The sequence below is a fragment of the Diceros bicornis genome, chromosome 4 (genome assembly GCF_020826845.1).
Source record: "Diceros bicornis minor isolate mBicDic1 chromosome 4, mDicBic1.mat.cur, whole genome shotgun sequence".
NCBI classification, from domain to species: domain Eukaryota; kingdom Metazoa; phylum Chordata; class Mammalia; order Perissodactyla; family Rhinocerotidae; genus Diceros; species Diceros bicornis.
Genome location: NC_080743.1, coordinates 46626052 through 46645245, shown reverse-complemented (window position 1 = coordinate 46645245; position 19194 = coordinate 46626052). Strand labels below are relative to the sequence as shown.

The 19194-nt window shown below is 41.4% G+C and overlaps 1 protein-coding gene across 7 annotated transcripts in view; it reads left to right on the top strand.

The window, feature by feature from the left end:
* Positions 1 to 16213, top strand: part of AP4B1 (adaptor related protein complex 4 subunit beta 1) — a 38563-nt gene extending 22350 nt beyond the window's left edge. Inside the window, exons 1-12 of one of the 7 annotated variants that reach the window (XR_009219769.1) lie at positions 318 to 645; positions 2075 to 2299; positions 2760 to 2890; positions 3274 to 3421; positions 3971 to 4467; positions 6076 to 6159; positions 6860 to 6963; positions 7722 to 7929; positions 8472 to 8753; positions 9017 to 9156; positions 12105 to 12233; positions 13891 to 16213. Coding sequence is in view for 6 of the 7 variants with exons in the window: in XM_058538840.1 (XP_058394823.1) it covers positions 533 to 645; positions 2075 to 2299; positions 2760 to 2890; positions 3274 to 3421; positions 3971 to 4467; positions 6076 to 6159; positions 6860 to 6963; positions 7722 to 7929; positions 8472 to 8753; positions 9017 to 9444 (2220 nt within the window). In the remaining variant the exon portion in view is untranslated. Of the gene's footprint in view, position 1; positions 19 to 97; positions 297 to 317; positions 646 to 2074; positions 2300 to 2759; positions 2891 to 3273; positions 3422 to 3970; positions 4468 to 6075; positions 6160 to 6859; positions 6964 to 7721; positions 7930 to 8471; positions 8754 to 9016; positions 9835 to 12104; positions 12234 to 13890 lie in introns of those variants that run through there. The other 6 variants (XM_058538841.1, XM_058538838.1, XM_058538839.1 and 3 more) reach the window with 6 other exon arrangements.
* The last annotated feature ends 2981 nt before the right edge of the window (positions 16214 to 19194 follow it).

Here is a 19194-nt window from a genome sequence, read left to right as displayed (position 1 = left end):
GTGCGGCTGCGCCGGGAGGTGAGAGGTTGGGGGAAGGGCACCCTGAGGTCGGGGTCCCGGTTGCGCTCGGCGCTCGCAGGGAGAGGGTGAGTGGCAGCTGCTCCGCTCGAAGGGGAGGCGGGACTTCCGCAGAAAGCGTGATTGGGCCCATCTGTGACGACAATCGCGTGGAGGCGCAAGAAAGGCTGGAACTGGAGAGGGAGGGGTCTGCGGACTGTTGGCTGCCGGGCTGGAAATCCGGCCGAGGGCCTAGAGGTAGCGGGAGAGGTTTATGGGTGGAGCGAGCCAGCCTGCAGGTCCCGGGAGGGAACCTAAGAGCCAAGCCGGGGGTGGCTGGAGAGCGGAGAGGGTGGAAGTCTGAGCGTGCTGGGGCCTGGGCGCCGGCCCTGGGCAAGCCACGGCTGGGCGAGATCACGCCCTTAGTCACTTAACCGACTGACGTTTCCTTTACCCAGGTTCCCACATCAGGGCTTGAAGGAGCCCGCGAATTACCTAGGGATCTGTGGGAACCGCCCCGGGACTCGTCGGGAAGATGCCGTACCTCGGCTCCGAGGACGTGGTGAAGGAGCTGAAGAAGGCTCTGTGTAACCCTCACGTTCAAGCTGATAGGCTGCGCTACCGGAATGTCATCCAGCGAGTGATTAGGTATCACCTAACGCCCTAACTCCCCCACTGCAGTCCCCGTCAGGCTCTCGACCCCTGGCCGCTCTGAGAGAGGAAATGAACTTAATACATGGCAGTTGCATGGTTCCGTCTTCCTGCTTCTCTGGAGTGCCATCTCAGTCTCCCTTGTATTACTTCTTTTACTCGGTTGGTTTCCTCCGTATCTTGAACTTACACTGCTGACTCCCAGATCTATAATACTGTATCTGGTACAGACCTCCTTTTTATCTTCAGACTCGCATATCCTACCGCCTGCTTGGCATTTCTAGGTGGATAGTTCTTCGAAGACATGCAAAATAACACCCACATCCTTTCCCCCTCCCAAACCTGCTCTTCCACTTATATTTGTGTTGAATGTCAACACCCAGCTGACCAAGCGTGGGAGTCAACCTCAATAACTCTTGATCTTCACTTGTTAAGTCAGGTGGTATGAATTCGGAGTTCTAAATAGCCATTCTCTTATTTACTTATTTTTTATCAGCACTCCTGTTATTCTGATTTCATTACCAAAAAATTGAGTAGCTTACTAATAGGTCACCTTGCCTCATTTCAGTCAGAATGAGTTTTCCAACATATGTATTTGAACATATAACTCTTGCCTACAGCTGTGGATCACAAACTTTAGTATGCCCAAAAGTCCCTTGGGGTGCTTTTAAAAAATATGTAATTCTTTCATCCGATCCAGTAATTCTGATTTCAGTGGGGTGGGATGGAACCCAGGAATCTGCATATTAAACAAATATCCCATCTGATTCCTGTAGGAGATCACAGTTTGAGAAACAGTGATCTACAGAGTAAAGTCCAAAATTCTTATAGCACCCAAGGAACGCCTGGCTAACTCAACTACCTGCAGACTCTCAAAAGAATGTACCATTCTTGCTCACATCTATGTGCCTCATAGCGTGTATCATTACCTGTCTACTACACTTGCCCGGCGAGCGCTTACTCATTCAGCTAAAGTATTACTTCCTCTGTGGAAACATTTTATGACTTCCTGGCAGTAATAGCCCTCTAGATCCCCACTGCACCTTCTCTGTTAGTTCTGTTATGACACTTATCTGTCGTACTGTAATTAGTGGTGTTCTTGTCTGGTTCCTTGAGTTCCTAGAGATCTGAGACCATGCTTTATTCAAGAGTATGTCCCCAGAGTATATCCCTGGAATGTAAGAACTGAATTTCACTGGAATGTACTAGGAATTCAATAAATGTTTGTTGAGTGAACAGAAGAACGTTTATTGCAGGCCCATGGTGTGAAGTATTGTGTGATATAGTAGACAAGACAGTCCTGGTTGCTTCCTTCTAAGAGATCTCAATCTAGTTAGATAACCAGGACATGCATAAGTAAAATGCCTTCCATTGTAGGTTGGGGATTATGTATTTTACATCTTCCTGCTATGTGTGTTGGTTTCAGGCACATGACTCAGGGCTTGGACATGTCTGGTGTTTTCATGGAAATGGTGAAGGCCAGTGCCACTGTAGATATTGTTCAGAAGAAGTTGGTTTACCTGTACATGTGCACGTACGCCCCCCTGAAACCAGATCTGGCTCTGCTGGCCATCAATACACTGTGCAAAGACTGTTCGGACCCCAATCCGATGGTGCGAGGGCTGGCACTACGGAGCATGTGTAGCCTCAGGTGAGCACCCTCTTCCCTGCCTGTTTCTCAGTGGCTGATGACTTCAGGAGGTCATGGGGCAGGTTTTTAACGATGACAATTTATTTAAGCTCCTTAATATTGGGGAAAATACTGTTGTAACTTGAACTCAGGTTTTCAGCCATTGCTATGGTTTAAAAATCTATATTGTATGGTTCATTATAGGGAGTTTTCCATCCTCACTCTTCATGAAATAGTTCTTGGTTTTGGTTAAAGATTTCTAAACAATTACATATATGTGTTTTTTGCTGCCCATGCAGTATTATTCCAAATGAAAAGTCAAGGATGGCTTTTTAAGTTTGGCAGCAGCTTTCTCCAGTTCTTTATGATCTGATAGATGCACATTCAAACTTCTATTAAACCCTCTATTAAGTGAATAGAGGCTGAATTATGTCAAAACGAGTATTTCAGGATTTGGCTGACTCCAAGATGTGTTGTTCAGGATGCCTGGTGTGCAGGAATATATCCAACAGCCTGTTCTCAGTGGTCTGCGTGATAAGGCTTCATATGTCAGGAGGGTGGCAGTCCTTGGTTGTGCCAAGATGCATAATCTTCATGGAGACTCTGAAGTGGGTAAGTTTCAGTGAAATCCATCATGATCAATATTTATTTTTGCCTCCATTATATGTATGCCTTTGTAAAAGATTATGTAGCTTTGGTAGAAAATAATAATGTGGCCCTACTTCTTTCTGTACATGTCTCTTTAAGTAGGATGCAGGGCTTGGTATTTTCTGAGATTAGAGAAGTCCTTTCTTTGGGGCCCAGGTGAGATCCTTTGCATTAGCTAGTTAGAACACAGCCTGGAGATGGCTGTTTTTTTGCCTTGCACTTTGTTATTGCCTTTGTTATTTTTGTAGCAGAGTTCGGCTTTGTCTGCCTGGAGCTATTACTCTGGCTTTTTTCCTGTGACTCTGAAGCTTTTCTTCTTTACCTGAGATGTTTGTTCTCTTTTATAGATGGTGCCCTGGTAAATGAATTATACAGTTTGCTGCGTGACCAGGATCCAATTGTGGTTGTGAACTGCCTGAGGTCTCTAGAGGAAATTCTGAAACAGGAAGGAGGTGTTGTCATCAATAAACCCATCGCCCACCATCTCTTAAATCGGTTTGCATGCCTCTTTGCTCTTTCTGTTATGATGAGATCTGCATCCTAGGGGGATCTTATTGATGTGTTGAATTAAGGAGAGGTCTTGAACAACTTCTGTAGAGTAGTAAAGAAAGTTAACCATAACTGTTAACTTCCTCATATTTCTTTGAGAAGATTTCTTTTATTTGTCTTAGTTTCTTTTGGTGACAGAGAGAGATGGCAGGAACGTCCTGTGGGGATAGGTTCTCTCCTCCTTGAGTCATTATGTCCCCCAAACTAAGCCATTTATGCTGTCTTAAAATGTAGAGAATCTGGATCTAGGGTATAGTGATCATGTCTTTGCCTTAGATGAGTGTGCGTTTGTATTGTAAACTCATCTTGGAACTTAAAGCCTATTCTGTGTAAACTTTAAATAGTACATAAAAAGAATAATTTGATTATGGCACAGCCTGTTTTCAAGAATTCTCCCCTTGTTATGATGAACAGGTGACTGGTGACATGGCAGTAGCATGGAGATGATCCTAATTTTGTTGCTAAAATAGCACTTTTATTTTCTTTTTTGGATAGAATGTCAAAACTGGACCAGTGGGGCCAGGCTGAAGTACTGAACTTTCTGCTACGCTACCAACCCCGCAGTGAGGAGGAGCTGTTTGACATTCTCAATCTGTTGGACAGCTTTCTCAAGAGCAGTAGCCCAGGCGTGGTGATGGGAGCCACCAAACTCTTTCTGATCTTGGCAAAAAAATTCCCCCATGTACAAACTGATGTGCTTGTGCAAGTCAAGGGACCTTTGCTGGCTGCCTGTTCTTCAGAGAGCCGCGAGCTCTGTTTTGCTGCCCTCTGTCATGTGCGCCAGATCTTGCGTAGTTTGCCAGGTCACTTTAGCAGCCACTACAAAAAGTTTTTTTGCTCCTACTCAGAGCCCCACTACATCAAGCTACAGAAGGTAGAGGTGCTGTGTGAGCTGGTGAACGATGAGAACGTGCAGCAGGTGCTAGAGGAGCTTCGAGGGTACTGTACTGATGTGTCTGCTGACTTTGCACAGGCTGCCATCTTTGCCATAGGTAGGTGTCTGCTGCTTTTTCTTTTTGAGAGCCTAGACCAACTAGCTAGAAAGCTATAGAACCATAGAGAGCAAAAGGGAAGGAATCTTGCTTCAGAGACAAAGTACTATGCCCCAAAGAATTGGGTCAGTGACTACAAACAAGGGGGAGAGGGACAAAAAAAGTTTTTTTGTCAACACTGATGTTGCCATATCTTCCAGGATAGAGAATACAGGTAACTCAAACTAAAACACTTAAAATTTATATTGCCTTTGTTGTCTACTATCCAAAATGCTTTCCTGTATATCGTCTTACCACAGTCTTGTGAGATGAGGCAGTCAGGGAAAGTGGACAAGTGTTATTAACTTTGTTTTAAAGATGAAGAAACTCAGGCACAAACGGCCCGGTGGCGCAAGCGGTTAAGTGCGCGCGCTCCGCTGCGGCGGCCCGGGGTTCGCTGGTTCGGATCCCGGGCGCGCACCGACGCACTGCTTGGTAAGCCATGCTGTGGCGGCGTCCCATATAAAGTGGAGGAAGATGGGCACCGATGTTAGCCCAGGGCCGTCTTCCTCAGCAAAAAAAAGAGGAAGATTGGCGGATGTTAGCTCAGGGCTGATCTCCTCACAAAAAAAAAAAAGAAACTCAGGCACAAAAAGGTGATTAAATTGCCAAAACGTCATATAGTTCCTGAACTGGGCCTGGAACCCTTTGACTGTTCCTGAGTCAAAGTCCTGTGTCAGTTCACCAGTTGTGTATTGAGTTTCTGCTGTGGACTATGTATTGTGCTGAGTACAGACCAACACAGAATAAATCCTGAGTCTTACAGACTTATTTATACTACTCTGTCTGGAATTTAAAAGGCTAGAGTGACTCAAAATGAAAGCAGGTGGGGAGCTAAGTTTTGGAGAGCTTCAAGTGGAGGAGAAGGAACCTTCATGTGTAGAATAAAGGATGATTATTTTTAGGGGTAGAGAAGAGGGAACAAACAGGAAAATAGAAACGCTACAGTCAGGGGCCAGCCCCGTGGCTTAGCGGTTAAGTATGCGTGCTCCGCTACTGGCGGCCCGGGTTCGGATCCCGGGCATGCACCGATGCACCGCTTCTCCGACCATGCTGAGGCCATGTCCCACATACAGCAACTAGAAGAATGTGCAGCTATGACATACAACTACCTACTGGGGCTTTGGGGAAAAAAAAGGAGGAGGATTGGTAATAGATGTTAGCTCAGAGCCGGTCTTCCTCAGCAAAAAAAAGAGGAGGATTAGCATGGATGTTAGCTCAGGGCTGCTCTTCCTCACACACAAAAAAAAGAAAAGCTACGGTCAGGAGACTGCTGTCAAGTGTTCCCAGCAGGAATATTCCTGTGCAGGTGTGCTGCAGCAAACAGTGCCTCATATCTTGCTGCCACATAAATACCTTTGTTACTGAAAGTTTTCAACCTTGTTCAATGGGAAGTTCATTGTTACCAAAGTTCCCCTAATAGCAAACTTAGATTCTTGTGTCATCAATCAAGGGGTGATTTTTTTAGGTATCTCTGGTCCTCTTTATCTTTGGCTGGTGGGAAATTATTTTAGAATGAGATGCTAGTATTTGACTGAACACTTTTCTCTGCTTTCCTTTCCTCTGTAGGTGGCATTGCCAGAACCTACACAGATCATTGTGTGCAGATTCTAACAGAGTTGCTGGGGCTTCGACAAGAGCACATTACCACAGGTAATGGCTGCCTTTCCAGGTTTTTTTTTTTGTCAATTTCCTGGCCTATAGTAGGTGCTCAGAAAATATTGTTGAATAACAAAGAGGCTTAAACTTTTCTTTGCATCATCATCTCTTGCCATCAGAGAAGCATAGGGTCTATAGATCTAACACGGTAGAGAGTCTTCAGGTTGCCATGAGTATACAAGGCTGTTCTATAGATAATGGAGGGTAGTCCCAGCCCTGGAAGCACTACCCACTAGGGTGAGGCGAGCAAGGTGCCTAGGATGCAAAAGTTTAGAGGCACTCACTCTCAGGTTCATGCAAGTGCTAACCCTGCATGTCTTCTTACATTTTACACCCTCGGCACCTTGCCTGCCTCACCATAGTCCCAGCTCTGGTGGCTCTATTGATACCGTCTTCGTCTTCGGAGTATCATTCAACAACAACACTCCCTCACGTTTGCATACAGCTTTGCATTTTACAAGTGCTTTTGCATACATTGGCTCATTTATCCTCATGACAATCTGCTAAGAGCAACATTCTTTTAAGAAATTATTGCCCATGTCAGACATTTCTCAGATAATCATTGACCACCCCTCCAACACCCATTTTACAGAAATTCATCCGGCAATCTAGTCTGAATAAATGACTTTCCTTAAGATTCCTTCCTGTGTGCTGGCTCTAATCCTGTGCTTTTTTATCCTGAGCTGTGTTGTAGCAGTGGTGCAAACTTTCCGAGACCTGGTTTGGTTGTGTCCTCAGTGTACGGAAGCTGTGTGTCAGGCCCTGCCAGGCTGTGAGGAGAACATTCAAGATAGTGAGGTAGACTGTAATTCTCCTTTACTTCTAGGCAAGGGGGGGAATGCTTGGGACTCTGCTCTGTGAAATGGAATCTAATTATTCTTTCTACGTAGTGTCTGAAGTAGAAATTCTTAGAATTAATTGCCACCTCAGGTTCTCTTTTGGGTGTAGATGGAATATAAATTATAAAAACATTAGGATTTATCTATGGTTTTTATTACAAACATTTTGATACCATTGTTTTCTTGAACAAACAGTTTTGAGTTAGAAATTTAGGCCATGGAGTTTTCAGCTGATATGAAAATCAGAATCATTTGTGGAATTTTCAAATATTTGGGCTTCACCCCAGGTCTATTGGCTTAAATATTCAGGAGTGGTAGACCTAGAGATATATATATTTAAGAAGCTTCACAGATGACTCTGATGTGCACTCTAGGTTAATCACCACTTCATGAAGTAATTTAGAGAAATCGTTCAGTAGCTTCCACTGAAACATTAAACTCCAAATTGGGGCAGAGGCCCCAAAGCTGAGGAAGCCTTATTGCTTAATCAACATAGACTATGAGAGTCTTGAGTCTCCTTTTGTGTGGTAGAATTTCATTCCTATTTGTTGTAGAGAGTGTGGTGGGTGGGACTGATACAATCCAAGTTGAAGTAAATAAAAGATTTTACCTTTTCTGCTGACACTAGGGGAAAAGCAAAACCTACAACTGTCTACTGTCTTCTATGTTTTGGACGGCCAAATGTTGAGCACCTGTTCTTATTCCTTCATTTCCTAGGGGAAGCAGGCACTTATCTGGCTACTTGGTGTCCATGGGGAAAGAATTCCCAATGCTCCTTATGTGTTAGAAGACTTTGTAGAGAATGTGAAGTCAGAGACATTTCCAGCTGTTAAGATGGAACTACTCACTGCACTGCTCCGCCTTTTCCTCTCACGACCTGCTGAGTGCCAGGACATGCTGGGGCGTTTGTTATATTACTGCATAGGTAGGTTCTTCAGAAGGAAATATCACTTTCCATAACTAATAGTAAAAATTCTCAGAGCTTTCATTGTTTGGTGAGTTATGTCTGGGATCCAACAAGAAAATGTTAATGTGGGGCCAGCCCCGTGGCTTAGCGGTTAAGTGCGCGCGCTCCGCTACTGGCGGCCTGGGTTCGGATCCTGGGCGTGCACCGACACATCGCTTCTCCGGCCGTGCTGAGGCGGCATCCCACACACAGCAACTAGAAGGATGTGCAGCTGTGACATACAGCTATCTACTGGGACTTTGGGGAAAAAAAAGGAGGAGGATTGGCAATAGATGTTAGCTCAGAGCCGGTCTTCCTCAGCAAAAAGAGGAGGATTAGCATGGATGTTAGCTCAGGACTGATCTTACTCACAAAAAAAAAAAAAAAAAGAAAATGTTAATGTTTTCTAGGTTTTCCACTCTCCTTCATTTTTTTCTCCTATTTTGATTGGCACAGGGATAAAAAAAGAGTGTTTTTGCTTTTGTTTTTTTTAATTAACTCAGTTTGTTGTCTTACCTCAGAGGAAGAAAAGGATATGGCAGTACGGGACCGAGGTCTCTTCTATTATCGCCTCCTCTTAGCTGGCATTGATGAAGTTAAGCGGATCCTGTGTAGCCCTAAATCTGACCCTTCTCTTGGACTTTTGGAGGATCAGGCAGAAAGACCTGTGAATAGCTGGGCCTCAGACTTCAACACACTGGTGCCAGTATATGGCAAAGCCCGCTGGGCAACCATCTCTAAATGCCAGCGGACAGAGCGTCGTGGCCCAGAGCTTCCTAACACAGCATCCTTTGCCACATCAGGTAAAAAAAGTCTTTACTTTATATCTTGTCATGAAAAATCTTTATTTTTTGCAATGACTGGTAGAAAGTAGGGTACCCTAGCTAAATCTCAGACTGTTGCCTGAGTTGGAAGTCTTGGTGAGAAAGAAAGAAGTTCATCATTGGTTATTTAAGCCATTTATCCAAAGATAAAAGTCACATTGTGTACTTTTGGAAATCTAGGTGAAAAATGTAGTTCCTATAGATTAAGAACATCTCTTACACAAGCTTCCTGACTCTTTTAGGACCCCTGATTCCTGAAGAGAACAAGGAGATGGTACAAGAACTCCCTGATTCTGGAGCCCTCATGTTAGTCCCCAATTGCCAGCTTACTGCTGAATATTTTGAGAAAACTTGGCTTCGCCTCAAAGTTGCTCATCAGCAGGTACTCCCTTGGCAGGGAGCAGTCCATCCTGACACCCTCCAGATGGCCCTGCAAGTAGTGAACATCCAGACCATCGCAATGAGCAGGGCGGGGGCTCAGCCATGGAAAGCCTACCTCAGTGCTCAGGATGATACTGGCTGTCTGTTCCTAACAGAACTGCTGTTGGAGCCCGAGAACTTGGAAATGCAGATCTCTGTGAAACAAAATGAGGCTAGGAATGAAACACTGAACAGTTTTATTTCTGTGTTAGAAACTGTGATTGGAACAATTGGAGAAATAAAATCATAACAGATTCTTGCTGCCTTTCCTAAATGAGGTGAATAGCTATGAGATCCTTAGTTTTTCTTATTAGAGCTGCTTGTAAGTCCAGATAATATCAAATGCAAAGGAGAATGGGAAATCTAAGAATCCTCTTGTGTTTTTGTCCAAAGACCATTGACTTATTCCTCTCTTACCTATTGGTGAATGACCCCATTTTTCCAGGTGATGTTGTAAAGGTTAATGTTGTTGGTAAGGGGATGGGAATGGAGTAAGGATAGGATTTGGATTTTTTTCTAATCAGTTTGAGGGATTGTTTCACTAATTAAAGATGCCTGATGTGTGTGGAACCTGATGGAGTCATCATTTGTGGGAGTCATCTTTTCTTCTTTGGATTATTGTAATAAATTGCTGACTGTTCTTATATTTGTAATCATGGTTTTTTTAGGCCCGAGTTCAAAGTCCTTAATATGGCATCTAAAGTACCTCTTCAGTGTCATGTCTCCCCACTCCCCAAAACACCCTCTCTGCTGGCGAAAGCAAACCACTTGCAGTTTTCTGAATGCACTAGGCTCTCTCTCACCTCTGTGCTTTGGCACCTGTTTCTGTTTCTTGCCTAGAACATTTCCTCACCCTTATATCTTCTTTGTTTAAGTAATACCTAGTCTATCTTCCAGTTTGCAGCTCAGTCATGGGCCCTTTCAGGAAGCTTTCTGTGACCCTCACTGCCTTCATTAAGAGTCTCGTTCAAGCTGTCACAGCAGTCAGTGCATATGTCTAGCAGTACTATTGTAATTGTTTTCTTGTCACTCTTACTTTTAATTTTATTCATAACTGACCACATTTTATGTTAATTGAGACAACTTATGGCAAGAGCAGATGTAATAAAATGATGGTGAAGTATAAATAACTAGAGAATCCAGAACATGGAAAATGAAAATACCAGTTAAGACCAGCTGAGTTAAGGGATAGGGAAGTACCCAAATGTTCAGGGCATAACGGCCTACATAGTTGATGGAGCTGAGCCTCAGATTTAGCTCTGTAAGTGATCTGGCAGTCAGAGAAAAGAGAAATGGTTGTATAGTTGTCATCAGAGTGGAAGAAACATTCCAATTCTAATTTCTAAAAGAAATTTACACATAGTTTCACATAGGTGGCACTGAGTGATATGTACAAGATTCCTATGGGAAGTTAGTAAAGTTTCACATGACTCTTTTGTAGTGTTCTTCAATGCAAGCAGAGAGCATAACTTTAACATGGAGCTTAGTGAGGGCATTTCTTCAAGGGCTTAAGATAACATGATCCAAATATCATCCCGCTGAATTCAAGGACTTCTACTAGCTGGATACATAGATGGACTGCGTATCCTTCAAATAATCTTCACCCATCACTTCTCTCAGCTAGGCCCTTTTTGTTGTTGTTGTTTTTGTGTGTGTGTGTGTGTGTGAGGAGGATCAGTCCTGAGCTAACATCCATTGCCAGTCTTCCTCTTTTTGCTGAGAAAGATCAGCCCTGAGCTAACATCTGTGCTCATCTTCCTCTATTTTGTATATGGGACGCCGCCACAGCATGGCTTGACAAGCGGTGCATAGGTCCGCGCCCAGAATCCGAACCTGCAAACCCTGGACCACCAAAGAGGAGTGCATGAACTTAACCACTATGCCACTGGGTCGGCCCCTCAACTAGGCTGTTAATAGAAGTAGATAACAGACAGCATTGAATTTTCTGGCAAGGGCTTGGGTTTTGTGAGTTGGTTGTTTCCACTGGACAATTTCTAAGGACAGTGATTGTCTTTCTTCTCTCTCCACAGTGCCTGCCACATAGTGGTTACTCAGTAAATATTTATTGAATGAATAGCTGTTAAGTAATTAAATTCTGATGGGATTGGTGTTTCAAGTGTGTTTTATTATATTGTAGCAACTATACAGAAAATAATAGATGGAGTTCCATCTAGACTAGGGTTTCTCAAAAGTGGCACTGTTGACATTTGGGGCCAGATAATTCTTTGTTGTCGTGGGTTTTCCTGTGCACTGTAGGATGATTGTTAGCAGCATCTCTGGCCTATACCCACTAGATGCCAATAGAACCCCTAGTTCTGACACCTGAAAATGTCTCCAGACATTGCCAAAGGTGCCCTGGGGGTTAAAATCACCCCCAGTTGAGAATGACTGATCTAGACCGTAGATCCCCAGAGACTGGAAGTAGATGGATTGGAACAACTTCAGAATTGCTTTTTCCATATTTTGACTTGGTTAGTTAAACTGTGAATGTTCAATTAGGTACTAAAAGAAATAAAATCGAAGTGTAAAGTGCTGCCAATTTAAAGTGTTACAAGGGAACAGGATGTAAGTGGTAGAAATTTTAGTAATTTGACTTTTTTTTTAAATTAAAGACTATAATTGAAATGTTGACCTAAAGAAAATTAGGTATGACTTAGCAATTGAATAAATGTTACTAAAGTGATCCCATCTGTTGGAGCTTTTAGATTAAGTCCAACTTGATTGCTTTTCTGTAATGTAAGGGGTATAGAAAAATAAGAAACTGTTGCTTTTGAAAAGTGTAATTTTAAAAATGATCTCAATGAAGAAGTGATTTCCCTTAACTGTAGCCTGGCCTTACTAATTTATGAGCAAAATGACTAAAACTTAAGTACATTGTGAAGTTAATTATTCGATATCCCTTCTCCCTAGGAGCTCTCTCTAGCCTCTGCAGATATATGGTTTGATGATGTGATATAAGTAGATGCTCATCTTTAAAATCATGAGGGTAGTTGATACTGTGCCCTTAGGAAAATGGCCATCTAATGTCTGTCTTAGTAAGTAGTATGTAACACATGTAATGAGTGCCCACCAATGACCGTGGTGCTTTGGAACATTGCAGAGGCAATCATTTGCATAGTTCCTGACCATAATTTTATTACTATGGACCAGTGACTATTGTATGCCTCCATCCCTCCCTCCTTTTTTGCATGGGAGTTCTGTTATAATTCTTCTATCCCTTTCTCATATATTGAGTGTCTAGAGGAGGGGAGACAAATAACTTAATTTCTTATTTATAGGTCTCCACATTGAGAGGAGCTATACCCAAGGATCCTCATTCACGTGCATATGTGCAGATGACAATGGACTTTGAGCCAATGATGTAGTGAGATGAGGCTTTTGGGAGAGGCATGTAAATTGTTGTGGCCAGAGTGGCAAGAGAAGCAAGTGATAGTGAAAAAACTCTGGCCTTATTTTTCAGTAATAATTAGGAGTACAGTATTTGAACTGTACGAGTGAAGAGTGTGTGGGCTAGGGGGAAAGGAATAGTTTGCGAGGGTGCTATATTGAGGGCCAAAAAGACATAAACAAAGGGGGAAAGTTTACCCCACATTGCGTATGAGAGGGTATACTCTGTTTCTACAGCCTTACAACACTGATTGTGCAAGATAATACAAAGGATAGATAAGATAATGCAAAGATTAGATTCCAAAGATGGTATTTGCCTATAAGCATATCAGTAGTGACATGAGGAAAGTGGTTTATTATTGTGGGAAAAGGCTAATTATTTGAGGTCAGACAGACATGGTTTTAAATTTCTATTCTGCCCCTTACCTTGCATAAACTATTTAACACAAGTTGGATGGTATTTTATAAATTTTTTTTTGTTTTGTATATTATGGGAGTACGTCGTAAAATCATTTGTTGAAATCCTTAAATTGTCAATAGCTAGCTCTAGTATGAAAGGAGGTTGGCCTAGAATTATCTCTGAGGGACCTTCTTTTTTTTTTTTTTTTAATTTTTATTTTTACATCATTATAAGGACCTTCTAATGTTAGAGGTCTGAAGCCTACTTAGTAGAAACTGAAGTTTCAGCCCTAGCGATAGATAATGACGAATGAAAATGGCTCTTTAGCTACGTAATTCCTGTTCCTAGTCCAAAACCAATTTATGATCATTTGTTTTTTTAGAATAGAATAGAAAATAGAAGATTGGCTCTAATTATTTTGTAAGATAGAAATTCCGTTTTGAACAACTGACTTACTCTTTATGCTTGAATCTCTTATTCAACTAAGGTGAACCTTAGTTCACCAGGTCAGACTACCCTGGAAGGACTAATAGGTTTCAGTGCTGCTTCTGAGACTCAAACCCAAAATCTAGATATAGCTACATTAAGAAGGCAACCACTATGGGTAAGTATCCAGTCCTGAGATCTTGTAAAACAATGATGGAGTCCAACCTTGTTTGGAAAATCCTAATTAATCCTGTTAGAGGGTGAATCCCAGATCCCTTACCAGCACAGGGACACAAATGTCCTCAGTATGAGAATAGGTTTAGTGAGAAGAATACTTCAGGAGGCCTCATATATTGTATTGTGATGACTGGCTTGGTTTTCTGTCCTGAGATATTGGGCAAAATTTACCTTATAGAAGATCATCATTATAGTATTCTCTGTCTTGAGTCTGTGCAAACACATAAATGTATCTTTTCCTTACAGACTCCAGGGAACCAGCCTACCTGCATTCTAAAAGAATTACTGCAATATCCAGCCTTCTTTCATCAGATACCCTGGTTGTTGATGTTAGAGGAATTTATACACTGAGACTAGACAGATGGAATGCATCTACAAACCCTCAAATGAAAATGAATCTTTGCTGCTACACCGAAACCTTGGCCATTCATGAGGTGTGGGAAGGCCAAGGCACAGCTTTGCTTCAGAAAAACATGTAAGCAAGGTAATGATAGAGGTGTTTATGGTTGGTTTTCAGGTGACTGCTTAGGAAGACAAGCCAACCTAAAGGAGATAGAGAATGGGGCTAAGAATAGTAAACCCTGGGTTACATCTTTGACGAATATGTAGACAAGGGTGCCAGTTGCCTTTGGCAGGCATAGAATCTTAAGGGACGTGGTTCAGGCATGAAACTTAGAGCACTGAAGGTGAGAAGAGACATTTCATCCAAATTAGGAGGTCTGACAGACACCTTCTAATCTCGTGCTGCAGAGGTAAGTTGAGGTTGTCATGTCTGCCTTGGGTACAAATAGACCTCAGTGTCTATCTGGGAGACCAGTTCGAGTTTTATCACCTTGACAGCGGAGTACTCACTGGCTACATTCAGAGCAGAACAGACTTCCATTTCCTCAAATAAGATGGTGGCACTCCTATAAGGACAGTAGGAGTCGGACAGGCCAGGAAGAACTGAAGAAGTCAAACAATATTCATCCAGTGAGTCCCATGGGACATCATTCTCTACCACCTCTGGCAGCTCCTGCTGAGCCTGGTGGGGTAGGGAGTACTAAGATTACAACACGAAGGACAGACACCACAGCATCCTAGCTGGTTTTGATGGGAGGCATAGAGATGTAGTCACAGCAAGAGCAGACCCATTAATGAGAGAAAAACTGTCCTCTTATTTCAGGAGCATAGTGTGGCTACCTTGGGGAAATAGAGAAAAGGAGACAGAGAGAGAGAGAGAGTACAAGGTGCTCAGTGCTTTGGCCATATAACTAGCTTATGAGCATGAACTGTTGTTGAATGGAAATCATGACTTACAGCACACAGTGAAGAATCATAAAAGTGGCTTCAACATTTTTGCATAAATTTTGTTGATATTACATTCAGTGACCAAGTCAACACAGACTTTAAAGGCATCATTGACTCATTGTAGTATTAATTTATTTCCCTGATGACTGAGTAGAACGTCTTTTCATGTGCTTTTTGGCCCTTTATATATCTTCTTTTGTGAAATATTTCTTCAAGTCTTTTGACCAATTCTCTTATTGCATTGTCTTATGAGACTTCGTGATATATTCTAGAGACAAGTCCTTTGTTGGAGATAAATATAATTTCTCCTATTCTGTGGCTTCCTTTTATGTTCTCTTAATAGTATCTTTTGGGATATATATGTATATGTGTATATAAATATATATGATAATTATTTATAAATATATTTAATTATTATATATTATATACATATATAAATATATTTGATATTTTCTCTAAGAAATCATTGCCTAACTTAAGGTTGCAAAAATTATTTTCCTATATTTTCTTTTGAGGAGTTTTATAGTTATAGCTTTTACATTTATGTCTTTGATCCATTTTTAGTAATATTTGTGTATGATGTAAGATAAGGGTTGCTATTTTTTAATATGAATGTGTAGTTTTTCTATCACTATTTGCTGAAAATAATTAACTTTATCCTTTGAATTGCCGTGGCAGCTTTGTTGAAAATCAATTGACCATATCGATATGGTTCTATTTATGGACTGTCCCTCTGTTCCATTGATTATATACTATTTTTTTCATCAATACCACACTATCTTGATTTTTCCACTTTTATAGTAATTCTGGATATGGGCAATGTAGTTCATCCACCTTTATTATTCTTTTCTAAAATTGCTTTGATAATTCAAGATCATTTGCATTTCCATATAGATTTTAGAATCAGCTTGTAAATATTTACCTTTTCTGCTGGAATTTTGATTGGGGTTGTATTAGATCTGTTGATCAATTTGGGGAGAATTGGCATCTAAGCCATATTGAGTCTTTCAATCCACAACAAGTTTTATCTCTCCATTTATTTAGTTCTTTAATTTCTGAAAGTAATGTTCTGTGGCTTTCAGAGTTCTTAGACACATTTTATTAAATTTGTTCTTTCATATCAGTTTTTAGATGCTATTTTAAATGAAATTGTATTTTATTTTGCTTTCCAAATGTTCATTGCTACAATATGGAAATACATTAGATTTTTTTTATATTGATCTTATAATCTGAAATCTTGCCAAACTCACTTATTAGTTTTAGTGGATTTTTTTTTTGTAGATTTCTTCAGCTTTTAAAAATACACGATCAAATATTCTGTGAATAAAAATGGTTTAAATTCTTCTTTTCCAATCTGTTTGTATTTATTTTTTGTATTATCTTATTTCACTGGTTAAGATTTCCAATATAATGTTGAATTGAAGGAGCATAAGCAGACTTCCTTGTCTTTTTCCCTATCTTAATAGAAAAGCATTCAATATTTGACCACTGAGTATTATATTACCTGTAGATTTTTCATATATGCCCTGTGTTAGTTTAAGAAAGATACCTTCTATTCTTAGTAGGGAGTTTTGTGTCTTTTTTTCCCATCATGAAAAGGTCTTTGTCAAATGCTTTTTCTGCGTATATTGAGATGATGATATGGTGTTTCTCCTTTATCCTGCTAACATTAAGAATTATATCGTTGATTTTTTTAAATATAAAAGAATATTTAGGGCCGGCCCCGTGGCTTAGCAGTTAAGTGCGTGCGCTCCGCTACTGGCGGCCTGGGTTCAGATCCCGGGTGCGCACTGATGCACTGCTTCTCCAGTCATGCTGAGGCCACATCCCACATACAGCAACTAGAAGGATGTGCAACTATGACATACAACTATCTAGTGGGGCTTTGGGGGAAAAAAGGAGGAGGATTGGCAATAGATGTTAGCTCAGAGCTGGTCTTCCTCAGCAAAAAGAGGAGGATTAGCATGGATGTTAGCTCAGGGCTGATCTTCCTCACAAAAAAGAATATTTAGTCATCATCGTGGTGGCATGAGAGGATCCCTTTGTCTCTCTTCAATCTACAGCAAGTAAAATATCCATAACCCAACAAAGGCTAGGATGCTAGAGAGATCATGCATTGGTACATATGAAGGTGGGTGGATTGGAACCACATAAAGGAGGAAAACAGGAACAGCAGAGGCATTGCCCAGGACCCTGGACCCCCAGCCGCCCACCCCCTACCCCCAGAGAACCCAGTGGGCAGCAATGGAGATGCATGTGCAACTCCAGCCAGCCAGTCATGGTGGCACCTGCAATCATGGGGAGTGGAGTAGTAGTGGAGGCAGATTCCCATGATCCTGGGCCCCTGGCTGCAGCTCAGAGCCTGGTAGCAGCAGTGGAGGTGCACACAGGATTCTGACATCCCAACTGCAGTGGCCACTGTGGCCACAAAGTAACAGGCAATAGCAGAGGCGGTACCCTGCGAATCCAGCTCCCACCCCACTCACTTCTTCTGCCTCCCCTCATCGCAGTGGTGGAGCTTGCGACCCAGGTGATTCCAGATGCAGTGGAAGCATCAGCCATCCCTGTACTCCTGGCAGTGAAATCAGCAACTGCAGCAACACCAGCAACAGCAAGGCATCAGTGACCCCCCCCCCCAGAGATGCAGGCAGTGATGATGAGAGTACCAGCAATACCCTGAATAGAGGCAGTGGAGGGTGGAATGTTCAGGTCCTCAAATATAGCCAGAGGCAGCTCAGGTAAGAGAAACCAAAAACTAGCACTATAGTGCCACCTATTAAAAAACAAAAGAAAGGCCTCTAATCTCCAACCACTTAAAAAGTTTGAATCAAAACAAACAAAGCTATACCTAAATAAGAAAAGTGCTTGCTATGACAGATGTGCTCACAGAGGAGTAACTCAGCTAGCACCATGAAAAGCCACAGTAACAAGGCATCACAAAAAGAAAATAATGATTCTCCAGAAACCAAGCATAAAGTCATGGAAGATTGTGATCTAACTGATAAAAAATTTGAAATAGCTGTCATGAAGAAACTCAGTGTGCTACAAGAAAACTCAGAGAAGCAGTTCAATGAGCTCAGGAATAAAATCAATGAACAGAAGGAATACTCTCCCAAAGAAATTGAAACTCTAAAAAAGCACCAAACAGAAATTCTGGAGCTTAAAAACTAATAAATGAGTGGAAGAATGCATGAGAAATCATTGAAAATAGAGCAGACCATATGGAAGAGAGAATTAGCAAGCTCGAAGATAGAAACCTAAAAATGAAGCAGGTAGAAGAGGAGAGAGAACTAAGATTTTTTAAAAATGTGGAAATTCCACAAGCATTATCTGACTCCATTAGAAAGGGCAACATAAGGATAATGGGTATCTCAGAAGGAGAAGAGAGAGAGAAGGAAACAGAGAGCTTATTTAAAGAACAAATAGCTGAGAACTTCCTAAACCTGGGGAAAGAACTGGATATACAAATCCATGAAGTTAGTAGAACACCCAATTATCTCAACACAAAAAGATCTCCAAGACACATGATAATAAAACTGTCAAAAGTCAATGACAAGGAAATAATATTAAAGGCAGCCAGGGGGGAAAAAAAAACAACCTACAAGGGAACCCCCATTAGGCTGTCAGCAGATTTCTCAGCAGAAACTCTACAGGCCAGGAGAGAGTGGAATGCTATATTCAAAATATGGAAAGATAAAAACTGTCAGCCAAGAATACTCTATCTAGCAAAGTTATTTTTCAGATATGAAGGAGAAATAAAGGCTTTTTCAGACAAACAAAAGCTGAGAGAGTTCATCGCCACTAGACCTGCATTACAAGAAATGTTGAAAGGAGCTCTCCTACCTGAAATGAAAATGCAAATGTATACAAAACTTCGAGCAAGGTGATAAATACACAGAATCAGAAAATTGCACCTCTGATACCAGAATAGATTAGTAAACAATTATAACATAAAGGTTAAAGGGAAGGAAGCATTAAAAATGACTATGACCACTTCAATTTGGTAATGAACTCACAATACAAAAAGGGATAATTTGTGACAACAAAAACAGAGAAAGGGAAAAGGAAAAGATGGAACCTGCATAGGTAAATGAAGATAAGATGTTATCAGCAGAAAAAGGGCTATTTTGTCTATGAGCCTTTTATATAAGCTTTATGGTAACCAAAGAACAAAAATTCAGAGCAGAAACATGAAACATAAAAAAAGAGGAAACTGAGATAAACTTCACAGAAAACCACCAAACTGAAATGGCAGACAGA